The 23,747-nt window shown below is 36.3% G+C and overlaps 2 protein-coding genes across 3 annotated transcripts in view; one reads left to right on the top strand and one right to left on the bottom strand.

The window, feature by feature from the left end:
- Window positions 1-18,085, bottom strand: part of LOC139115604 (WD repeat-containing protein 35-like) — a 32,554-nt gene extending 14,469 nt beyond the window's left edge. Inside the window, exons 1-11 of one of the 2 annotated variants that reach the window (XM_070677859.1) lie at window positions 17,948-18,084; window positions 16,729-16,846; window positions 15,837-15,911; window positions 14,749-14,841; window positions 14,255-14,356; window positions 13,627-13,787; window positions 12,809-12,974; window positions 12,132-12,277; window positions 11,081-11,299; window positions 2,052-2,144; window positions 675-695 (exon numbers count right to left, since the gene is read on the bottom strand). In XM_070677859.1, coding sequence (XP_070533960.1) covers window positions 675-695; window positions 2,052-2,144; window positions 11,081-11,299; window positions 12,132-12,277; window positions 12,809-12,974; window positions 13,627-13,787; window positions 14,255-14,356; window positions 14,749-14,841; window positions 15,837-15,911; window positions 16,729-16,846; window positions 17,948-17,971 — 1,218 coding nt within the window. In that variant the 5' untranslated portion in view covers window positions 17,972-18,084. Of the gene's footprint in view, window positions 1-674; window positions 696-2,051; window positions 2,145-11,080; window positions 11,300-12,131; window positions 12,278-12,808; window positions 12,975-13,626; window positions 13,788-14,254; window positions 14,357-14,748; window positions 14,842-15,836; window positions 15,912-16,728; window positions 16,847-17,947 lie in introns of both variants that reach the window. The other variant, XM_070677860.1, reaches the window with a different exon arrangement.
- Window positions 18,086-18,261: 176 nt separating this feature from the next.
- LOC139115603 (large ribosomal subunit protein eL30-like) lies at window positions 18,262-23,186 on the top strand. The gene is made up of 5 exons (XM_070677858.1): window positions 18,262-18,336; window positions 18,456-18,504; window positions 20,738-20,883; window positions 21,746-21,876; window positions 23,053-23,186. The coding sequence occupies exons 2-5, from the start codon at window positions 18,484-18,486 to the stop codon at window positions 23,100-23,102; spliced, it is 348 nt and encodes a 115-aa protein (XP_070533959.1). The 5' UTR covers window positions 18,262-18,336; window positions 18,456-18,483; the 3' UTR covers window positions 23,103-23,186.
- Window positions 23,187-23,747: the final 561 nt, after the last annotated feature.

The raw sequence follows: 23,747 nt of genomic DNA, 5'->3' as shown, positions 1-23,747 counted from the left end.
AAGACAAAGCTAGACCTGTCTTAGATTTCTTTCTTTGCACTTCACGGTAAGATACTGAATGTATATTGTACTATAATTCATCGGAGAGACAGAAACGCCTTTGGAGAGGAATATCTGTGAAATGGACAAATTTGCAATTATGGCCTTAATTGACCGGTGTGACAACTGGGGAAAACACTGGCCTATCCACCACAGCCTGTGCACAGAAATTTTGGAAAAAAGTGGCTCACACCAATACAGTATGTTATTTGGTTTGGAACTTTCGTCTATTGGCCATTTGACAAAAGTCTGTTTAGTCATGGAAACTTATCTTAATACAGACAGCAATATACTGAATTGAAAATGGTTAAACCTTGATAAAAGGCATGAAAATATGTGAAATTTGAGGAACGTCCCTAAAAATAGCTAACAGATATATTGAAGCATGACAAAAGCATTGATAAACAATTACAATACATATCATGGTCATCTGTTAATGTCAGAAATGAGGAGACATCGTGAGAGAATGTCTGTAACACAGGAGTTAGTTAGTGCTGAATGGAAATCATAGAAAATTATAGCTATGGCAGCAAATGAATGGCATCATCAGTAAACAACTTGAAATAAATGAATAAATGTTGAAAATAAAGATAGCGGACTTATCCAACAAAATGAGGCAAAAGCTGATGTGATACCTGGGGTGGACCGTCTGGATCCTGAAAAACAAAACGGGAATGATACATGGAAAAGGGAACAGAAAATGAAATGGTGGGAACAATTCCATGCATGAAATGACTCTCTTTCCGTTCTCCGTAGCAGATCATTCTCAGAAGACAAACCTAGACCTGTCGTAGATTTCTTTCTTTGCACTATACTGTAAGATACTGAATGTATATTGTACTATAATTCATCGGAGAGACAGAAACGCCTTTGTAAACATTTTTAAAACTTTGTTCTTTGGATTTCGTGATCAAAGATTGATGGAAAACAGTTTTAAGATCTTGCAAAGCTGTGAATTTTCAAAGCTTGGTCCAAAGTTTTGTTCATCACAATGTTTGGGAATTGATCAATTTCACAGATATCTTCGGTAATTTTCTATAGAATCCATTATAATTGTATAATGGTAGTTTTTAGGCATTCATTGATTATAATTGTAAAATAAATGATAGTTCTAACATTCAAAGTAAATCACATTTCTTTAATAATCTCTCTGCATTCTGTCTTTCATTTCAAACATTATATTTTCAAATTTTGATTAAAACGTAACCTATCGTCTGTAGGAAAATATGAATGACTTGAAACAGAGGGGTAAAAATTTTTTTCCTATTAAAATATTTGCAGACTTTACAACCAGTGATGCCAGTTTGACGGGATATGCTCGAATCACAAATTTTTAGGAAATACTGTTATCTTGCATGTCAAGACCGTAACCTTGGATTTCAAGTGTGAAATGAAAGACATTGTGAAGGGTAAGTACTGTACACATGCCAACAATACCCCTTGACCCCAGACCACAATGGGCTAGCATAACACAACAACATAACTCTGATACACAGGACAAGATAACGAAATATGAAAGCATTGCAAATTTTCAAACAAACGCACAACATTATCTACAATTGCACGGCCTGTGATTTATTCATTTTGACACACAAATTTGGAGAGATGACATTTTAAAATTTAAAATCAGTCTTTAGAGCCGAGTATGAGAGAGCTTTTCTGGTTTTCACTAAACACATTCTATGATGAGATTGAAGTATTTGTCACTACTGTCATTGTCAAGATATTTTTTTAACATATACTGGTATTGTATGGTGAAAAACCTATAAAATTTATGGTAGAAAAGGATTTATCAACAAGCTTTTTCCCTTGTTGTACAAACAACAAATTAAAAGAGATAAATTCAGGCAATATAACCTCATAAAATGCTACTCCCGCTTTGGAGCTCTGGCAATTGAATAAGGTGCAAAGTACATACATGTACATACAAATAAATATCAACTTATTGAAGTATGAATTTGACGATGAAATGATAAAAAAGATAACACATTTTTTATCAGCTTTTTACCAACCTGTCCAGTGGTATCATCTGCCCTGGTTGCCAAGACACAGTGATCGCCATACGCTGTCACCGAAATCAAATTCTTCACGTATTTGACGTATCTCTAGAGGTGATGAGATAGGAAACAAAATAAATTAGCAAACCAGACTTCAGCAAGCAGCCATTTCCTATGATTTCCTGGCAAAGGTGCACACAATGTCATGACAATTTTAAAATTTGTTTTTGAATATCTTATTGCTTCCAGATAATACCTGTATTATGGTTTTTATGACAAAGGTGGGAGTGTGCGGCCACTGACATCAAACAGGATAGCTTCACAATGACAAAGTAATCTTCAACAGCAAGACCTCACATTTTGAACATGACACAAACAGTTGAACTTCACAGACACCGTCAATGTGAACGAGATACATGTATGTTGACACATGTCCCTTGCATTGCCATAATGAGGTTTGGCTGAAAAACAGCATTTACTGGCAAATCCCATTGATTAGAGCAGTTAAAGGTATACAGTCACCTGTAATCTAAATATGCCCATATATGGTCAAAAGGGCGTTCCTTGGTATTCAAAATGCCCGTATGAGGGCGCTGTTTTTAAAAAGCGGCCACCCCCTTAAAATCTGTGATTGGTTAGATTTTCTGTCTTTCCATGGTAACTGGCAAAATTGGAACAGGTGACAGTATACCTTTAACCCTTTGAGCGCTGTAATTTTTCCCACCAAAATTTTAGTTCAACATTTTTACCAATTTTTATGAATTTTCCTGTAATTTTTTAAATAATTTTGGACCAAATGGACATCGCATTTCATTGGCTACATTTTTTTCTCAAAATTTTGGCAAAAATCCGGGAAAAATTGGCTGGGGTTTATTTTATAAAGGGAACACAAATAGACTTTGGCACTCAACGGGTTAAATTTGCAACAAAGAAGTTTGGATCATAAGGAAATAGTACGAGGACATTGGATAAGGGTGATAAGACTGCATCATTTTTAACCCTTTGACTATTTGATGTTGGTTGAACACAACTTGGTATTTATTGGTGGTTGGGCCATTACATTTGGAAATAGGGGTACAGGGGTTACATGGAATGAAGTATCGCTTTTTGATATTACAGGTGCATATGAACTTGCATTCAGTGACATGAATATTTCATTCAAAATAGATTTCCTGCCATTCTTTTCTCCTCAGACAGCGGCAAGTCCAGTACCTGTTTGTGACGTTTCAAGGCCCATTTTGATGGCTACATTAAAACAAAAATACAAATGTGGAAAACAAAACAAAATCTGCATGTGAAATGAAAATGTATAAACATAACTGAAAACTTGCAAATAACTTGAGACTGATGCAAAACATAATTTCACTGACAGAAACCACAAATAATCGATTTTGCACATCAAATGATAATGACATGTTGATGGACAAAAATAAACATTTGTATCAAAAACATGCACAAATATCCTTTCATCAATTAATCTGGGGCACAAATACTAACACACACTCACAACCATTGCTGAATATAGGCATTAATCTATATTCATCTATATTAATATAGGCATTAATATGTTTGAAAAAGGTATGCTTGCCTTGTCTATGTATGGAACATCAGTAGCACCACACAGTACTTGACTTTGCAATTTTTTCAGTGACTCCCACATGTGTAAAAATTTCTATTTATTCAGGTGGCTAAACTCCTACAGCTAACAGCTCACAAAATAGAAAACGAAACATAGGGCCAAAGTCCCCTGAAGCTACTATAGACATGGATACAAAATTAAGTATTTCCTGACTGTATGAAATTATCTCACTAAGGTCATCCTAGGGACCTGTAAACCAAATATTAAAGCCGTCTGACCAGCGGTTTTGAAAAAACAAGCGACCCAACAGTTGACAGAGCTCTGCTGTGCTATGTAGAGAATAACCTTTTGTGACACATGTATTGATGAAGAAGGTGGATATCTTTGATAGCTCATTTCAGGATGGCCTGACCAAAAATGAAAAAAAAATTCCTTAAAAATACCGTCAATGACGCTGTACCTTCTCTACTGTGTGGCCAGGTCAGGTAATTGGTTGTTGGCATGGAGTTGTTGGTAAATAGTTGATGATGTAGGGGCATGAGGTGGGATATGGACCCAAAGAACCCAAAAGAATAAATACATCAATCAAAAAAAATTCTAAGCTACAGTATAAACTGCCTAAAGATAGTTCAATGTGGAAAAAAAGTTAAATAATTCAGAAATAAGAATTAACAGTCCAAAATAGTAATGACGCACTTCCCTACTGACCTGAGCGCATGTGAAATACACAACCTGGCATCTGTAAATTCAATGTATACCAAGCGATCATTTTAAGTCACTGTTAACTGTTTTTAATGGATTTTCCAAAGAGTCCTGTGGAAATGATGAAAAATGCTTATCTTGTCTTGTGTTTGTAAAACGTCATGGCTGATAATTCAGGGATTACCCTGGCTGAAGAACGGCATGAGATAAAATCGCACATGAAAAAAAACAGTGGGAGAATTTCAAAGTCTGTGGGAACCGGACCTAACTTTCCCTGATTTTCTGCATATTGGTTAATTTGCATAACAATACACTCAGTGAGACAGTTTTCTGACGACCTCAGTTTTCAGACATTTGATGACATGCTGTTCGTTATACGCCCTTCGCTCCGTTTTGAAAGCGTTTTACAAGTCATGCTACAGCATATTAAGTCAGGTGACGCTGCCGTCCCGTTTCGGATTTTTTTGGGGGTAAAAGCTATTTCGGGCGCTACAAACTTGGTGAAGTTAGCCACACCGTACAATACGAGGTGTAGAACGCAACACACAGGGACAGCCCGTGTCCGATATCTAGAAGCGCTATACACGTTGAAATATAGTTGAGTCGTCCATGGTTTAAACGTACCTAATTATCACGAAATATTTCCACATAGTTTTCTAAACACATCAAAATTGAAAATCGGGGTTCGAAGTTTCAAAATATCAATATTTAGCCCCTTATCACATTCAAAATACGACGTCCGATTACTGCGATAGTAGTCCGATTACACCCGCTCAACATGGGGCAAAAATTGGGCAACTTTGACCCCCCTAAATGCCACTTCTGTCGGTGTAAACAGTTTGAGGATAAACACAATAAAGTTTCGAAGGGTATGGTAATAAGATTTCGTTGTGCTCGTCATTTATGAAACGGCTTTGGGCGAAATTCACTACCCTGTCCGAAAACTGTCATTCTGAGTGTAGTTGTAATCGGAGGCGGTCGAATCCATACTTTCCAGTGCGGGAGTAACGGAAGTACAGTAGTCCAGAATAGTGCATTTTCGTTTTTTCTTCGCACTACCACTCGTACTGGACACGAATATTCCTTCGAAAGCGCCATTTTGAGCTACGACAACACACTGTACATCAGCAATGAACACTTGCTGTATCGACTCCAATGATTTGTCAATGAACGCAAAACTTCCTGTTGGCAACCAATCACAAACGCTGTTGAAACGGGTAACTCTGCAACAGCTTTTTTCTAGCGTAATTATAGCGCTCTCTACGGCGACAATATGAGTGGTTCTGTACTGAAAACCGGCCAAATGTTACCGATGAATTTAGATTGCGTAAAGGTATCACGTACGCGCCATTTGAATTATCGGCGCGACTTTTTTGCCCAATTGATTTTTGTGAATGCGATTTTTCTGATTTTTGAGCGTAAATATCGCGTTATCGCGCCCCAAAGTGATCCCTGTAATTGTCATAGTATTCAAAAAAAAAATGATTATCCCACTGATAATTGTCATAGTATTCAAAAACAATTGAAGAAATTACTGTTTTTAATAGGCATATTTTCCTTGAAATACATGACCGTGTAAAGAATATATGCTAAAAGTGTTTAAGAGTAAATTTCTTTTCAAAAAATAATTTAATCTGTGACCAAAGGATTTTTATTCTTTCGGAGTTTACAAATTCAAACATTGCAATTTGTTCAATCATCTTGTGCAGTGCAAAATTTATAAAATGACTTAAAAACAAAAAAAATTGGCTGAATTACAGCCTTTGTGATGTAAAATTATGGGTTGACATCACGATAATTGTTAATCTGTTTGAAGTACTAATATACTATAATTTAAAAAAGAAAAGTTCATGCAGAAACATATATTGTCAGCAATGAAGTGTTAATTTTGACTTTACATCAAAATATGCCTTTGCTGGATATCAAATATGTAGGGCGAAATATTAAAATCAGCCATGTTCAGCAAAATCCACACAACAGCATTGATCCTTTTCTAATTTGATTTGATTTGCTTATGTTATCCTTGTATGACAGTCAGATGGAACTTGAACACAACACAGTGAATAAGTATGCTGTAAAATGAAATGGTGTGGCTGCATCCACATGCAGCAATAGGAGTGCCTTTGTCTCTCACCCCTCATTTCCAACCCGTCCCATCCCTGAAAAAATAGTTTGGTCTTATATTTATAATGTTAATAATTTCTGTATTTGTTAAAATGTGCGCATCTCAAAAACTTTTGATCATAAACATTTTCATTGTTTTTTATAGCTGACCAGTCAGTTAACCTGTTTATTTTGAATATTTGCGCATTTTTCCTCAGTATTTGACATTTTCAGAATACCTTCTTATTCAGTTTGTCATTTTCTAAAAGTTTAAATGCTCCTTTGTGTGGTCAAGCTTTCCACAAGCATCAAATGTGGTACTTCATAGGAAGGTCTGCCTCTAGAGGGCGGGCATCATGAGCAGTGTTTGTCAGTTATTTCCTCCACATAAACTTCTGATTGTACTGTAAATATTGAACATGGCCGACGTCTGATTTTCCTGTCTAAAACTTTCACTCATTTTCGTTCATATGACTCTGAAACTCCAGGAAACGATTGGGAAGAAAGAGTTATCTTGAAATATTGAGGTGCTCGCCGATATTTTGCAAAATTAAATGAGAAAAAATGCAAGGAAAATGCTGACAGGCTTATACAATGACCGTTTGCAGACTCAGAGGCATATGATCATCTGCAGATTATGCAACAGGCCCATATCACGTGAGGCCATGAGGGGATATCCACGCAACTCAGTACCAAACACTAGCGCACACAGAGTGAGCAAACACAAAGTGAGTAACCCTAACGTCAGCTCAGTAGTCTGTAATAGATCGTAGTCAACTAAGAACCTTGGAGAAAGGCTTACATGTAACACTGTGGCTATGCCGCTAAGTTCCTTTTGATTTTTGTCACAGTTCAAAATCGTTCTCCTACACCTCAACCTGAACCATGAACACCCCCACCACTTTATGATATGACCCATTACAATGGCATGACGTCAACGGATCTTGACAGACGGAGGATCTTGACAGACGGAAGTATTGACAGACGGAAGTAGTTGACACCAGCATACTGGTTTTCAACTCTAATACCTTCTCTGTCTATAAATAGACACGAGAAGGTAAAAATACAGATTTGCATATTTCATCACAATTTTAACCCTTTGAATCCTGAGCCCCTGGTACTCTATGATGTCATCGGACATTTATGTCCGAGCCGGGTTCAAAGGGTTAACAAATCTAAGTTGGGTTATCCCTAGGGACCTGTATACCAAATAACAGAGCTGTCTAACCAGTGGTTATGAAGAAGAAGATTTTTTACCAAAAACGCCTTTTTTGGTGCTAATTTGCATATTTTCAACAATATCAAAAAATTAATAAAAATAGTGTCTCAAAATCATATATTTTATCTACACAACAAATATCAAATCAGTAAGTACTGCAGTTCTCAAGATATTTGAGTGGACGGACGCCTCACAAACGGACATACATACATACATACATACATACATACATACATACAGACTGATGGTGGACGCAGGACGGATACCCATCCCAATAGCTTCTATAGACTATATTAGTCTATAATAGCTAATAAACGAGAGTTAATTACATTCTAATTAAAGTAAACAAGACTTGCTTATCAAGATTTACGTCATAAAAAAACAGCATATCTGTCAGGTTATAAAGAATCTTCAGCTGGTTATCGTTATCAGTATTTTCATCCTATTAACCAAGCACATTTTAACTTTAAAATTATAACATTGCAAATAAGTTCTGTTGAATAAGTTGAGCCTGTAGGTAATCAGAGAAAGCACACAGAAGAGACACATGTTTGAAACTTAAGAAGTTCAAGGTCATCAAAAGCATTATAAGGAATCATGTAACACTTTCATTGCACTGTTTACACAGATTGCATAATTGCTATAAATAGCACATGAGGAATCTTACAGCCCAGCTTTACCATAAAAACCCTATCACTTTGACCACTCTTTTAATTGACCACTCTATTTTTTTCCTCAAAAAGTAATTTAATTTCATCCTTACCAAGTCAACCAAAAATGGAAATTGGAACTTTCTCTATCTCTATTTATTTGATCACCCTATCATGACAAACTATTATGAGCAATTTCTTTTAGATAACATACAGAGCACAATAAATGACGGTTCAGAATATGTCAAAGTTGGGATTCAGGAAAGTTGCCTTTACATATTTTAATCCTCCAAGATGGTAAGCATTTCACTATGAACTGTCAAAAAAGTTGAACTTTCTAATAATTCTACACTAAAATTATTTTGGCTTTGATGATTTCCTAATTAATTCAATTATTTAAAATCATATTAATTATTTCTTTCTGTCTGGGTGAATTGATAGGGTTTATACAGTACAAGAATTACATACAATGTAAGTCAAATTTTGACCAAAAATGGAAAAAAAAAATTCCTTAAAAATACACATTTGCATATTTCATCACAATTTGAACAAATCTAAGTTGGGTTATCCTTAGGGACCTGTATACCAAACAAGCGACCTAGCGGCCGATATAGCTCCGCTGTGTTTATGTAGGGAATAACTATTTTTTACACATGTTGATGAGGAAGGTGGAAATCTTTGAAAGCTCAATGCAGAGGCCAGAAAAAAGTGGCTAAAATAAGCTGCAAAAATACACAATTGAAGATTTCATCATACTTTGAATATATCACATCGGATCATCCCTAAGAACATGTCAACCAAAGCTATCTGATGAGTAGTTTTTTGAGAATAAAATTTTCTGACCAAAAATGGCAACAATTGCCCCAAAAAATGAAATTGCAGATTTCATCATAATTTCAAGAGATCAAATTTAGTTCATAACTTCATCTATAGAAACCTGTATACCAAATTTCAAAGCTGTTAGACCAGTACTTTTTTGAGAAACACATGTTTTGACCAAAAATGGGAAAAATTGCCCCCAAAAATCACAATTTCAGATTTCATCATTATTTTTTAATAAATATCATTTTGTTCATCTATAGAAACCTGTATACCAAATTTCAAAGCTATCGGATGAGTATTTTTGGAAATACACGTTTTGACCAAAAATGGCAAAAATTGCCCCCAAAATACAAAATTACAGATTTAATCAGAAATTCATTATATATTACTGAACTCATCTATAGAAACCTGTATACCAAATTTCAAAGCTATCAGACCAGTAATTTTTGAGAAACACATTTTTTGACCAAAAATGGCAAAAATTGCCCCAAAATTACAAAATTGCAGATTTCATCATAATTTCAACAAATATCATTAAGGTGATCTGTAAAAACCTGTATACCAGATTGCAAAGCTATCAGATGGGTAGTTTTGGAAATACCTGTTTTTTGACCAAAAATGGCAAAAATTGCCCCAAAAATACAAAATTGCAGATTTCATCACAATTTCAATACATATCATGTGGTTTATCTGTAGGAACCTGTATACCGAATTTCAAAGCTATAAGATAAATAGTTTTGGAAATACACATTTTTTGACCAAAAATGGCAAAAATTGCCCCAAAAATACAAAATTTCAGATTTCATCAGAAATTCAATATATATTACTCAGTTCATCTATAGAAACGTGTATACCAAATTTCAAAACTATTAGACCAGTTCCTTTTGAGAAATACATTTTTTGACCAATAATGGCAAAAATTGCCTTAAAAATGCAAATTTGCATATTTCTGCACAATTTGAACAAATCGGAAATAGATCATCCCTAGGGACATATGTACCAAATATCAAAGCTATCTGACTGGTAGTTTTGAAGAAGAAGATTTTTAAAGATTTTTTTACCAAAAATGACAAAAATTGCCTTAAAAATACAAATATGCAAATTTCACCACGATTTGAACAAATCTGACTGAAGTCACCCTGAGTAAACTGCATATCAAATTTCAAAACAATCGGACTAGCGGTTTCAGAGAAGAAGATTTTTTTACCAAAAACACAAAGATTGCCCCAAAAATACAAATATGCAAATTTCACCACGATTTGAACAAACCTAAGTGTGGTCACCCCAAGTGAAGTGCATATAAAATTTCAAAGCAATTGGACTTGCAGTTTCAGAGGAGAAGGCAATTGTTGACGGACGACAATGACGGACGACGGACGACGACGGAAAATCAACCTATTTGATAAGCTCCGCGTTGCTGACAGCGGAGCTAATAACAAAGCTGTCTGACCAGCAGTTATGAAGAAGAAGATTTTTTACCAAAAACGCCTTTTTTGGCGTTAATTTGCCTATTTCCAACAATATCAAAAAATTAAAAAAAATAGTTTCTCAAAATCATATTTGTCATCTACACAACAAATATCAAATCAGTAAGTACTGTGGTTCTCAAGATATTTGAGTGGACGGACGCCTCACAAACGGACATACATACATACATGCAGACTGACGACGGACGGCGGACGGATACCCATCCCAATAGCTTCTATAGACTATAGTCTATAGTAGCTAAAAAACTACTTGACAACCAAACATACACATCTACTCAGGCAAGCAACAAATTACATTGTGACTTATCATAACCATGCTACCAGTGTTCCATTAACAGATATGTCATCAGTTTGGATACCAGCAAAAAGCACCCCACAAAGTCTTCTTTCATACAAAAACTTTATGGGACAACATTTCCACATTTCTGATGAGATATCTTTCATTAGAACAGCGCCACCAAGAGTTCATACTACTGACTCACCTCGTTGTTTTTGGTATCCCAGAATACCACACAGTGTTCTGGACGGTCTGGTTTGGTGAAGGCGTACACCACAGTGTTGGCACAGTAGCCCCACTTGTAATCTGGACGGATGTTTGCAAAGTAGATGAAACTATCAACAGCCAAGGCAATTCGTAGGCCGCCCCCTTCCCAAGAACAAGACAGCATCTGTTTGCCCGGTACTTTCAGAGTTCTCAAGTGCTGTTGAGGCAATAGGTAAAGAACACTGAAAACAATTCCAAACCAACACACGACACTTGGAGGTTTTTAACTGCAAAAGTTATTAACGATCCTCTCACTACTTTTTTTCCCTGTAAAACATTTAGAAAGCACTATGATTTGGTGAAAGTTGCTTTATATGAGCAAAACAATGTCAATAACTTTCAACGACTTTTGTGTCTTCAATATTTTTTTGTAAGACATTTGGAAAGTTACACTTTATTTCGGTGCAAGTTGGAAACACACTAACCCTTATATTAGAAGAACATTCACAAAGTTCAAGTAAAGCGGCTGATTTACAGTAATGCTCAACAGTTGAGATTGGCACTGAAATAATATTAGGGAAATAATCATATGGAAAGCAGCCATTGGCCTTATACTATGATATACTGTCTTTTAGCTTGACCACTGAGCATGATTTATATGAACAAAACAATGTCAATAACTCTAAACGACATTTCATGAAAGGTGCTAAGCAGAATTCAATAAATATCATTACAGACGTGGTGAACTATAATACTGGTATGTAATGAAGTGTTTGCCTTAAAGGATAACTGATCTGTACATTTTGTCAAATGTCGACACTATGACAAAATAGTAAGCAGAACTTGTTTGCATCAAGCTGTTATTTCAGTAAACAAAGAAAGTCAGTGTGTTCAGGCTATACACTGGATCTTCAACAACATTCTATTGATTCAACGGTTAGTTCAGTAATGTTGTGGCTAACATACCATCAGTTCAAGGTCAATACACTTTGTACTGACCTAGAATTGATGGTATATTAGTCACTAAAATTCTGCAGTGAATAACTCACCTCTCCGAATGGTGTATAAAACTGAACTACGTTGATGTCTTTGTCCTGTTGTTGGGATTTCTGTGACCCGGCCACGGCTAGCACAGACCCTGTCTGATTCCATTGGATCTGTACAACAGACATTCCAGTATCGATCAAAACTGGATCTATTTGAAAAAAGAGAAATAACCATGTCCATAATCTGATAAAGACATTTCATACTATCTATGGGTGAATGGGGTCAAAATACAAGAATTTACATCAGAGATGAGCAAACCTTGTGGTCCAGGGTTAAAAACCAGTTTATTTTGTTCACTCAGAGCACTGAATTTGCTATTGTACTTGTCTGGTGGATCAGTTAATATCAACTGGCAAGATGATGTCTGTCAGACTTGCAATCTGGAATGCTTGGTTATGTAAGCTAGAAATGATACATTTGCCGTGAGATTCACTTTGATTCAGATGATATGTATAAATAGAGTATTCATATTTCATAGTTAGTCCTGTCTAATGCAAGTAAGCTGACATCCTTTACTGAGTTATGGATGACTGGACTCTCTGCTGTTTGGTCTGAAGCTGTATAGCTCTGCAAAAGTGTCAAACAACAGGAAAACTGTGATTGCCTTGATCCATGTGTGTATGAGGGGAGTGTCATTGGAGAGGAGTTCAGATTATAAATATTAATCATTTGCACTTACTCTCATCCATTTCATTTCTCATGATCTGGGCTCTGCCGTTATCGAAGCAGATGGCCAGACAGGGACATCCTGGTTCTACGTAGCCACCGCTACCATTGTACCAGTCAATACCGGCTATCTTGACGGCTCCAGTCACATTGGTCAGGCAAAACAGTGTCAGCTTGGACTGCACAGGAATACACATGTACAAAGAAATCACATCATGAATTTATCATGAAATGATGAAAATTAAAATTACACACATTCTCCTTACAGAAGTACAGCTTCTATCAGATGAAAACACTGCCTTCAACTTGAACTTCCTGAAGACAATCTACACTTACAGGACAGTGAAACACTTCCTTCATTATAAGCAATAAATTTTACAGAGATCACATTATAAGCAATAAATTTTAAAGAGATCACAAATTTTAAAATTCTTCTTTCAATATCTTTTTGATGAAGACAATGAATGTTACCGTACTTTCTTGAATTGAAAAGTTTTATTTTATGTGCGTGTTCAAAGATTAAAAGGCATATTTGTGTCAAATATCCACCTTTCCAGACACTAAGATTCACTCTTTCATCTTGTTTGTCATTGCACACACACAAGTAGAACTGTATCATCAAAAACTAACAAACAGACAGGACAGGTAGCTTACGCAGAGATTATACTACCTAATTGTAAAACATCTGCAATTCAACATTGAATGGAGAAATTGGAAAACCACCAACTTCAAACAGGTTTATGAATGAAAATAAACAAGAATACAAAATTAGGAGAAACACTGAAAAGTTTCTGAATAAATGAAAAATAACACAGATATTGGATGACTTACACAGAAATTGCCCTGGCCATCGAATATCTGTATTTCACCGTTCGTCATACCAAACAACAATAACTTTGCATCAGGTGACCACTCCACGTGGCACAGTTGCATGCCTTTCAGTTCTTTACCCCAGATTCTGTTGCCATCCACTGAACCCACAATGACAGCACCTATTTGTCAATCGTAGTAGCGATATTAGTTGCATATCAATTTGAAATTGCAGAATAATTTAAATTTTTACATGCTATGTCATGTTACCTTATTTTAAAGACTGATATCTATGGTATTGTATTACAAACTTAACAGGAATTGGACAATTGTCGGGGAATTACAGTCCACTCTCAACGGTAAGGTATCATGTTCGCTTTTGCTGATTTCAATATTGAAAGTCTCAATTTCATGGAAGCAACATGTTGAAAATTTGATCATATTTGATATATGTATAATATATGCAAATATTGTTTCTTCAGTTGCAATGAAAAGACTGATGTTATGCCAACAGCATGTGTTTCTGCATACAATGAAGATTAACAACATAGTGGCACTGATTATTCAGCTCACTGCACTGATATAGGTCTTCCCCAAGTTGTTTTCTAGACCTCATCATTTAAGTTACTATTATGGAATATTGTCTCACCATCTTCATAGACGATACAGATCTTCTGTCCATCTGCGTTCCATGCCATACTTCTCACAACAGATTTGTTACGATTATTGATCATCTCCTCATACCAGGAACCTGGAAACCATCAAAAACCAATATATTCCATCACCGATTCAGAATTAAATTTTAGTCAAGAAACTAAACAATCTTTAGTTCCAGGGCCTTTGACTAAACAATAGTACTCAACATCACACATACACTGCTTTGGTATGTTATCAATTTTGGAACATTGATTTCGGTAGATGAAGCAATTCCAAAATTAGGGGACATGAAAGAATTATTGTAATAGATGGGAAATTGACCATTCAACAAAACAGAATGAAAGGCATGAATATACAAGTACTTTTTTTTATTTGACTGCTTATGGTTTAACATTTATTGGGTGTCTTTCTGTATAACATCGTCCACAGGTAATGGACAAATTCACAGCTTGACATGAAATCAACACACGGAAATATGGGCCTTACCTTTGTACAACATCCAGACTATGATCAAACCATACTGATCACTGGTTGTCAGTTTCTGGTAATGTTGGTTCCAGGTCACAACTTGGACAGCACCTGTTTGTAATGGACAGATGATGAACATGACTGTGAAGGAAAACTGATGACCTTTGAACAAACCTTTTTTTGTTTCAATTTCTGATAGTCTGATGTTCTGATGGACTCCTTTTGCTAGTCTGATTAATAGTCTGATGGACTCATTTGCTTGTCGAATCCGTCTTTTTTTTGAAAAAATAAAAAATTCAATTCTTCCCCATGGAGATATGGTAGAATGTGCCTCGGGGAATGATAGTCAGACTTTCAAAATTTTACAAGTCCTTCCTGATCTACCACTTGTGGGAGCTCATTTTAAAGCTCGTAGACTAAGAAACATTTTCAGTGTCTTAGTTTTTTGAAATTTAAAAATTTTATTTTGCTTCATAAAGTTAACTCAGGGATGGCGGCCACCTCAAATTTCAAATATCGGTAAATGTTAGGTAATTTGTTTCTCTTAGACTAAACTTTGCATGGTGATCCTTGGTCTTTATTCTTAATTTGATCAGAGGCTGATTGCAAGTTTCATTGAGGAAAATTTGAGCAAAAGTGTAAATCTATGACTTTTGAGGGGCATACTACCTTAAACAGACTGTCCATTCAAATGTCGGTAATCTTTAAGTTACATGTTTCTTTAGTGCCAAGTTTGCTTGGTGACCCTTGTTTTTGCACGGTCTCTCGCGTAGAGGGACCGTGGTTTTTCATTGTAAATTTTTAAAGACGATAGTTCAAAGTTTCAAAAGTCCTTCACATTCATCCAATAAAAATTTCGAAAATGAAAAGAAATGTGAAAATTTGATGTAAAAACAGTAGCATCTACTGCCTACAGGACATATAAAGTGAGGAAAATTACATTACATACATGTATATACAAATTTATGTTGAATGAAAAGGCAACGCATAGGTAATTTGCACATGTTGGTTCAAATTGGCATTACAGTTTTAATATACGGATAAAATTATGATGTTGCCACAGAAACAAAGAGATGAGATCACTACAGACAAGACAGAGTACTCACCACTGTGTCCCTCCAAGGACTGGTTCATTGATAAGTTACTGGGTGCAGCCAAACCACGCACTTTGGCATCTTTCCCTGAAAGCATTGCGAAAAAAAATCAGTGAGGTGAATATATATTCTGTGAAGAACAAGTACTATTTCAAAACATTCTCCGGTGAAAAGTCACAAATCTTTGAGAGATGACTTTCCCCAACATCATCTTCTTGAACTTGACCTGTCAAACAGGGCAAATCTCTGTCTTTTCATAAAAGATTCATCTTCCTTTATCTTCTGAAACACAAGTTAAATAACCAAAATGGCAAAAATCATAATCTCAAACATCAGTAGTACTTTACAATAACAGATTCAATGGAGTCTGTATGGACTTTTCTTACAATTCATTTCTGACAAATCACACTCTATTCAACATAAAAATACCATAACTGAGAGGACTACCCATGCTTTCTCAGACATCATGGTCAGACAACGACAATACATGATAACATTTGTGAACTTCTGCCTCTTCCCGCTTCTCAAAAATTTGTCCTTTTTAAAATAACAAATAGCATGACTGACTCAAAGAACTGTCAAATCTTCAGACTAACTACATTGTTCTCGCCACTGGTAAACTGCTAATTGTTTGAGTACACCTGAAGCAAACTGGACCACATTTTCCTTTTGGTATTTATAAGTATCCTTCTGAGGGTGCCTTTCATGATGCATAAATATAAACATAACCCCTAAGATAATGTAGACTTGTACTAAAGCGTAGCATGGGGCCAGTATCATATATTCAGTCGCGCTGCAGTGTGCCCCCTTTAAATCATTTGAATTTCGACAAAATATCTGAGTGTCGTGTCTGGTGACAGATTACATTGAACTGTGAGTTTAAAATTGTGTCAAGCCAACTAACCTTGTTGTGTCTCTAGTTTCAAGACCTTGAGAAGTCCATCTTCACCTCCACATGCGATGTAACCTTGCTGACAGTTCCATGATACACACCGTAACTTGGTGTTATTAGGAATGGCAATCTGCAAAGTTGAAAAAGAATGCCAATGTTGATTCCATGTACCATGTATATTTGCTGTGTTCTGTAGGCCGATCACTCCCTTACTTGTATACTGAATATATTCTACCAGATAAAATACAATCAAGGGAAGTTTGACGGCTATGGATCATACCAGCATTTAAATTATAATGAATTATCAATCTATTACGTTTCTGTTCACAGAGATCCACATCATAAAAAATTTTGTTTACTCTATACTTTACCAAAGAAATTCCTAAATTTTACTCAATGTTACAAGTGAAATTCAAAATTAAATAAATATCATGAGGAATTGTCAGTCTCATATTTACACAATTTGAAATCACAAGGATGATGGGATTGCAGTTTTCCAAATGCTATCCTGCAAAGCTGTTGTACTGGTGGGTGCTGTCTTCACCCTAGACTGTGTTACTGGCCGTGGTTCGCTATGTAGCTTCTGATCTCTACCTCACACTGATATCCACTAATGATCTGCCAGGCTGCTCTTAATTACATTGTCGAAGTCAGGACAGGGTTATATTGCGTATAAGGGGTTGCCAGAGAGTCTATCTTCATCAATGATCTAGCTACAGCATCCCCGTAGACACTAAGACAGTTGTCTTGAAACTAAACCTAAGCATCTACTTTTTTTGGATGCATGTGAAAACAAAAGTTCGTGGTACTTGTGAAAGAACAAAAATTGCCATTAAAGACTCTTGTAATGTCTGACTACATTTTCGTCCGATAAGATGAATGAAACTACCTGTCACAAGTAAATCAATGTAGTATTAATTACGAACAGAGCTTGACATGCTGAATGAGCACACATCTTTCACAGACAGTTTAGTTACTGCTTCTGCAATACTAGTACTGAATATCATGAGATGATTTGAAAGGCTCGAAGGAAGTATATTAGTTAATTGTCTCTTCTGCGTCTCTCAAAGTCATTTATGATGTTGAGAGCATTATTTTTGGAGGACAAACATGTGTCCTTACTCGGCTGATATGACATTCGGCTTCCCTGACAACCTGGATGACAACAACAACCAACACGAGTGATCTGAAAGAGATCAGCGAACCTCTCCCCTTTCAAATTGAGACCTACCTTCTTGCTTAAGTATATAAACATTTTGGTGGCCGTAAATTTCGAAAGTATGCTAAAGACGTCCGTCAACCATCAAATCATTCATTGGGATGCTAGGCTCGGTGACTTTGCTCCGCCATTTTGAAATTGGTATTTCTCTTCCAATTTGCATAATCTCGTTTCATCACTTTGTAACAACGATTTAGCTATTTTAATCGTTTGATAGTGAAAGATTTTTACAATAAAATTGATTGGTTATTAAAAATTTGAGCTCTTTATGCATACAATAGGAATGAATTGGTGCGTAATTGTGATCTTGTGGCTGTCCCCTCTCGTCTCGAGCAAAGCGAGACTTGAGCACATCCGGGAAAGCTCGGCCTTTTCTTCCCGAACGTGGTCTCATCCATCTTGTGAGTTCGTGCATCTCCGAAATATTCTGTTATTTTTATCCCCTTACTAACATCATTTGATATTTTTGTGAACCCCTCGGCTACATAAACTATCTAAATATACTGTTGTTTATTAACAGGTTCTCGCGTGGCCCAACAACAGCAAAAATGGTCGCATCAAAGAAACAGGTATGCTGAAACATTTCAACATGTTCGTACTATCGTAGACTTACGAAGGGTACTGAGTATGCTTGCGTACAGCATCAGATTCAGAAGTGGGGCGATCAAATATATGGGGTCAAAATATATGTCTAGTGTCTTGCTTTTCTTTTGTTTGCTTCGATCGAACGACAGATTGCATGACTATGCGATGATATTAAAGTCTGTTTGGCAGAGGTATCTAACGTACAACTCAAGAATATTGAAGAGCAACACATGGTCTCACGTCAGTATTATTAGAATAGGGTTAGGGGTTTCTGGACTTGAAAACCAGATCGTGACTTATCAAATTCTTCATTTCGACAGCGCAATAGAGAGTTGTTGTTATATTATAATGATCATGATGGCTGCAGGGAGTCTCAAATGTGAAAAAACCATTAACTTTGATGGCAGGGTTGTCATTTTCATACCCACAGTATACACTGTACTGATGTACACACATTCAAAATATATACCACAAAAAGTACAAGGCCACTTTCAGTCACTTTTGACCCTGAGGACTCCTGGTCAGCTTTACCCTGTCATCGTAGTCACCACAACTCTTCACACCTTTACTTTGGTATGGCTTACTAACTAGTATCATTATCTCATAAGCATGTTGCTAGTTTTCTTCAATGCACATCGTGCTGTGCAGGGCTTTACTTAGTGGAAGCGTGGTCCTCATTATGGGAGCAAGTAACACTTGGAACGCATTGCACTACACGTTCGGGCCAGACCTGGTGACACAGATGTCTTGTCTCGGTGCTGTGTACATGGGTAGGCATTAGGCCTTGGTACATATATTTTGCATATCAAAACTGCTGATTGTTGTCTTGTAGCAGGCAGAATTTTCACAGAATCATCATTTCTCCCAGCAAAGGTGTGTGATATTTTAAGTGCTGTCATGCAACAAGGAAAGTATGACTAGGTTGAAATGACTAGGGTACTGGGGTCAACCAAACCAGCTATAAAAGGGTGTTAATTACTAGGATCGAAACTGGCAGGAGTTAAAGTGACCTGCTCCACAACAAGGTGAGAGCTGCTGTTGGTGAGGTACATGGTGTACAGCCCCATTGACATTGCAAAAAAGGGCAGTCATGGTACAGCAGTCACTTTTTCAGCAAGTCCCTTTTTTTGAACAGTTGAAAGTACGGTAGCAATGCTATGATTTGCTATCTACAGATTGCAACAGTACAGTTAAGACATTTAAATTAGGGTAGGTGCAGTGTGTACGGCAGCAATGCAATGAAAGTGACACCTTTGTGATGAGAATGGAGGTCCCCTTCGAAATCTTATCCCAAAATACATAAAAGATCGTTTTTGATGGAAGTAAGATGGCAAGTATAAATTGTGACACAGAATGGAAGCTATAAATGCTGTTTTATTGAATAAATTGTGCCTTTATTTTGTGAGGAAAACATTCTCTAAGCTTGGCAGTATGTGTGTAACTGACCACAAGCGACTGTGACAACACCATGTGTTCCTTGCACTCCTCATCCACAGCTACTCTGCTTAACTCCCACAGACCCCAACTGTCAACTACTGTCCATCTTCTATTTAGAGCATGTTAAACAGTTTCAAATAAACTCTATCTGCAAAGGAAAATTCCTCCTTGTCAAACACTTTGTCCTGTAATGACCAGTCATGAAACGCTTCCTTCTCTCTTTCCATCTTCTGTATATCAGCAGTAATATATAAAATATTCTTCAACGGGAACTGTCTGAAGTTAGTAGTGCATCATCTTGGCTCAGAGAGCACACACTGTCTAGTATACTATACTGCAGCATTAGGGTAGAGGTATTGTCATTTGTGTTGCATTTTGAAGAGGCCTCTGGAGGGAAAAGGTTACTGGTCTTCCATTGTCGTTATCAGTTTAACCCTTTGAGCGCTGTAATTTTTACCCGCCCAGAATTTTGTGCAAAATTTTACCAATTTTTATGAATTTTTCTGTAAATTTTTGATTATTTTTCACCAAATGGACATCACATTTCATTTGCTACAGTTTTTTCTCAAAATCTTTGCAAAATTTGAGAAAAATTGACTGGGGTTTATTTTATAAAGGGGACAAAAATAGACTTTAGCACTCAAAGGGTTAACAGCTTGCGAGGATGGTTGCCTGAGACTCCGTCTTGAAGCATGATGATGTCAGAAAACCTGCAGAGTGATTTCTATCAGAATCATTGATATTTTATGTGCGTTTTACTTCTTTGTTTCTACATATTAGAAAAAGGCCATGGAGAGTATCAACTCTCGGCTGGCTCTTGTGATGAAGAGTGGAAAATATCATCTGGGTTACAAACAGACGTTAAAATCATTGAGGCAAGGCAAAGCAAAGTTGGTAATTCTTGCAAACAATTGTCCACAACTTAGGTAAGTTAATGAGGGAATTTTCTGGAAATTTTCCTGTAGAAACTCTAAAACTCACTGCAAGCTTCTATATTTTGTTACAAAGGTGATGTTAAAATATGATCATGTGGACAACAGTCTGGTCCGTTCGTCCCAAATGAAGATGTGTATAATATAACGCAGGACAGAATTTGCATTACAGTGTTAACATTGCAATTTCAGATTTGTTGGCAAGTTATCCTCCCACTCAGACTAACAAAGTGTGGTACAGCCCTAATTTCCATACTGAAAAGTTTGACTTCTTCAAAGCAAAATGGGAATTAAACGGTTAATTCATGTTGGATTATTGTTATATCCTACACAGGCTACTCCATGAGGGGATTTTGAGTAGTGGGCCATCCCTCTTTTTTCAGCAATCTAATCAAATATTATATTAATAACTATACAAAAGCATATATTTTTCTCAACAAAATTATATGCAGATCAGCTTTTGTTATGTAAATTGATTACGCCTCTGTTTTTCAAACTCTGGAGAACACTGCTATATTCATGATTGCTAATACTTGTGCATTTTCTCATAATTTCTAGACTTTCAAAGCAAATATGAAAGATAATTGCCCTAATGAAATGTACTTTTTTGGCAAAAAAGATATTCTGCTGTTTCTGCTGTAACTTTCCATATTATCTCAAAATGTGGACTTTGTTTATAACTTCGTGTTAAGAAATCAAAGTAGCTCAAGGGATTTAGTTCTGCTGTCATCAGATGTCTTCACACGTGTGTTGGCCTGCGTGTAGAATTTAGTTTCATATTAACCACAAGTATCAGGGCAAAAATTAAGTTGATGTGTTTTTTTTATGACAATATTTTGGTGTTTTAACATTTCAGGAAATCAGAAATTGAATACTATGCCATGTTGGCGAAAACTGGTGTCCATCACTACACTGGTAACAACATTGAATTAGGCACAGCTTGTGGAAAATATTTCCGTGTGTGTACACTCAGTATCACAGATCCAGGTAGGAAATCGTCAATCATTGATCCAGGCCCAGATTCTATAATTTCTGCTTAAACAGTCATGAAATTAATATTGAGAGTGAAGAATTTGAAAAAATAAATGTACGACTGGCAAAATTTACTGTCACCCTGAAGCAGAGAAATGTTATTTGATTAACCCCTTGATTATTTTGAGATATCAGTCAAGACTGTAATGTTTTCTGGTGTGTAGCATGAGAAGTAAACTGTGTTGAAGAGAAAGTTTGTCAAGCATGTTTAGAATTACACTTTCCTGTGATCTGTCATTGAGTAAATTTTAACAGCTCCCACAGTGTCTTAGTGAGTAATGAGCTGTTAAAATGAATAATTATATGCGTTTCGAAGATTAGCATATAATTACTATCTATTCGTTACATAAGAGAATTCCTTTGATTGACGCTTGTGTCACCAGGTGTTGAATGCGTATATATTGGTGTAAAGGTCTTTTGTCTTCAGTCTCGGTCGAAACTCCACGATGTCCACACAAGTATTTTTTATGTGTATATTCTCTAAATCTTGTAAATGCAGTTTTACAGATCCTGTTTAGTCTGTTGCCTTTAGACAATGCGTTGTAAGGGGGGAATTGTGTAAATAAAAGTGGTGAGTCTTTAGAGGGTACACAGTACGCTCGTGGGGTGTGACGACCACCGCATACCGCATATTATCGCTTTTGTGTATCATTTAATTATCAATTCTCGAAGTTCAGTATAGATTAAATGTATGTGAAAGAATCCAAGAATTGTCTTGCGTAAATGTGAAAGTATATGTCCAATTATTCTGCTTTGGAATAAAAAGGATGCAATGCGTTCTGCACACTAAGTACACCCAAGAGATCACATGATGGCAGTACAAACAAACCCAGGTGTACAAATGCGTATGGAAATACATATTTTATATTCCCTAGCACATGTTTTTTGTACCATGATCTCTTCGAGTTCCTTGTTTAACCTATTACTGTTTGCTTGTGGTCTATTATAAACAGGCCTCCAACAAATGTACCTGCCAATGTAAAAACTGTATAGAGAGACTGGTCTTAGTTATGTACCGCTAATAGACTAGAAGATCCAATGCTCAAAGATTTTCCGAGGAGACAAGCACCGACAAGCAACAGATCTTCCGATGTGACTCATTGTTGACATTGCAATTTCATTTCATTACAGGTGACAGTGACATCATCAGAAGTATGCCCTCTGGAGAACCTCAACAGTAAAAGAAAGAAGTAGTATTTATACAATTTTCTTTGCTGAACTTGTCATTTCAACCCAGTGAGAAATAAAGAGAGGTTTTTCAACAAGACACTTGTACCAGTGATTTTATTGAAGCAACAGTATTTTAGTCCCCAATAAATAGACAAAAATAAGTGTAGTTTCCTCTTTTCAAATGTACAGTATCTCATTTCTTTCAACATAGGCAAGCTGTGGTGTCATTATATTAGTTATAAGGCGTATTATTTGAATTTCTGTACTGGGTAAATAGGTTTGTCTTATTTTTGCGTTCAATAGATCAGGATTTATAGAACTGCATAAATGTTTGCTTCAACTGAATTTTGCTACAATTTTGAATCTATAATCCAACCTGCACTAAGACGAGAGGGTTTTGTAAGGCCTTCCCACACCTGCCCTACCATCCATGAGTGATGTTTTGTCTCAATTGGAAGTGCTCAATTTGTGACCCAAGTTGCCATGCCAGAAGGTTAAGAGTGCAAGACATACCCACGATGTGTGGTACCTTAGAAGTACTTCCTTGGAGAAGTCTGCTCCCCTTTAAACTACCTTTGTGTTAGAAAAAGTGGTTCTTTCAAGCTTTCCAAACAGTTACAAGGTGTCAAAATTGAAGGAAGTAATGTAGATTTTAA

Source organism: Ptychodera flava, chromosome 17, assembly GCF_041260155.1.
Source record: "Ptychodera flava strain L36383 chromosome 17, AS_Pfla_20210202, whole genome shotgun sequence".
NCBI classification, from domain to species: domain Eukaryota; kingdom Metazoa; phylum Hemichordata; class Enteropneusta; family Ptychoderidae; genus Ptychodera; species Ptychodera flava.
This window is presented reverse-complemented; position numbering and strand designations above follow the sequence as displayed.

Bases quoted from the DNA above. Each gene is read 5' to 3' on its own strand.
- LOC139115603 (XM_070677858.1), top strand. From the start codon at position 18,484: ATGGTCGCATCAAAGAAACAG. The intron at 18,505-20,737 runs GTATGCTGAAAC...TCTACATATTAG, and splicing joins TGGTCGCATCAAAGAAACAG to AAAAAGGCCATGGAGAGTAT. The intron at 21,877-23,052 runs GTAGGAAATCGT...ATTTCATTACAG, and splicing joins ACTCAGTATCACAGATCCAG to GTGACAGTGACATCATCAGA.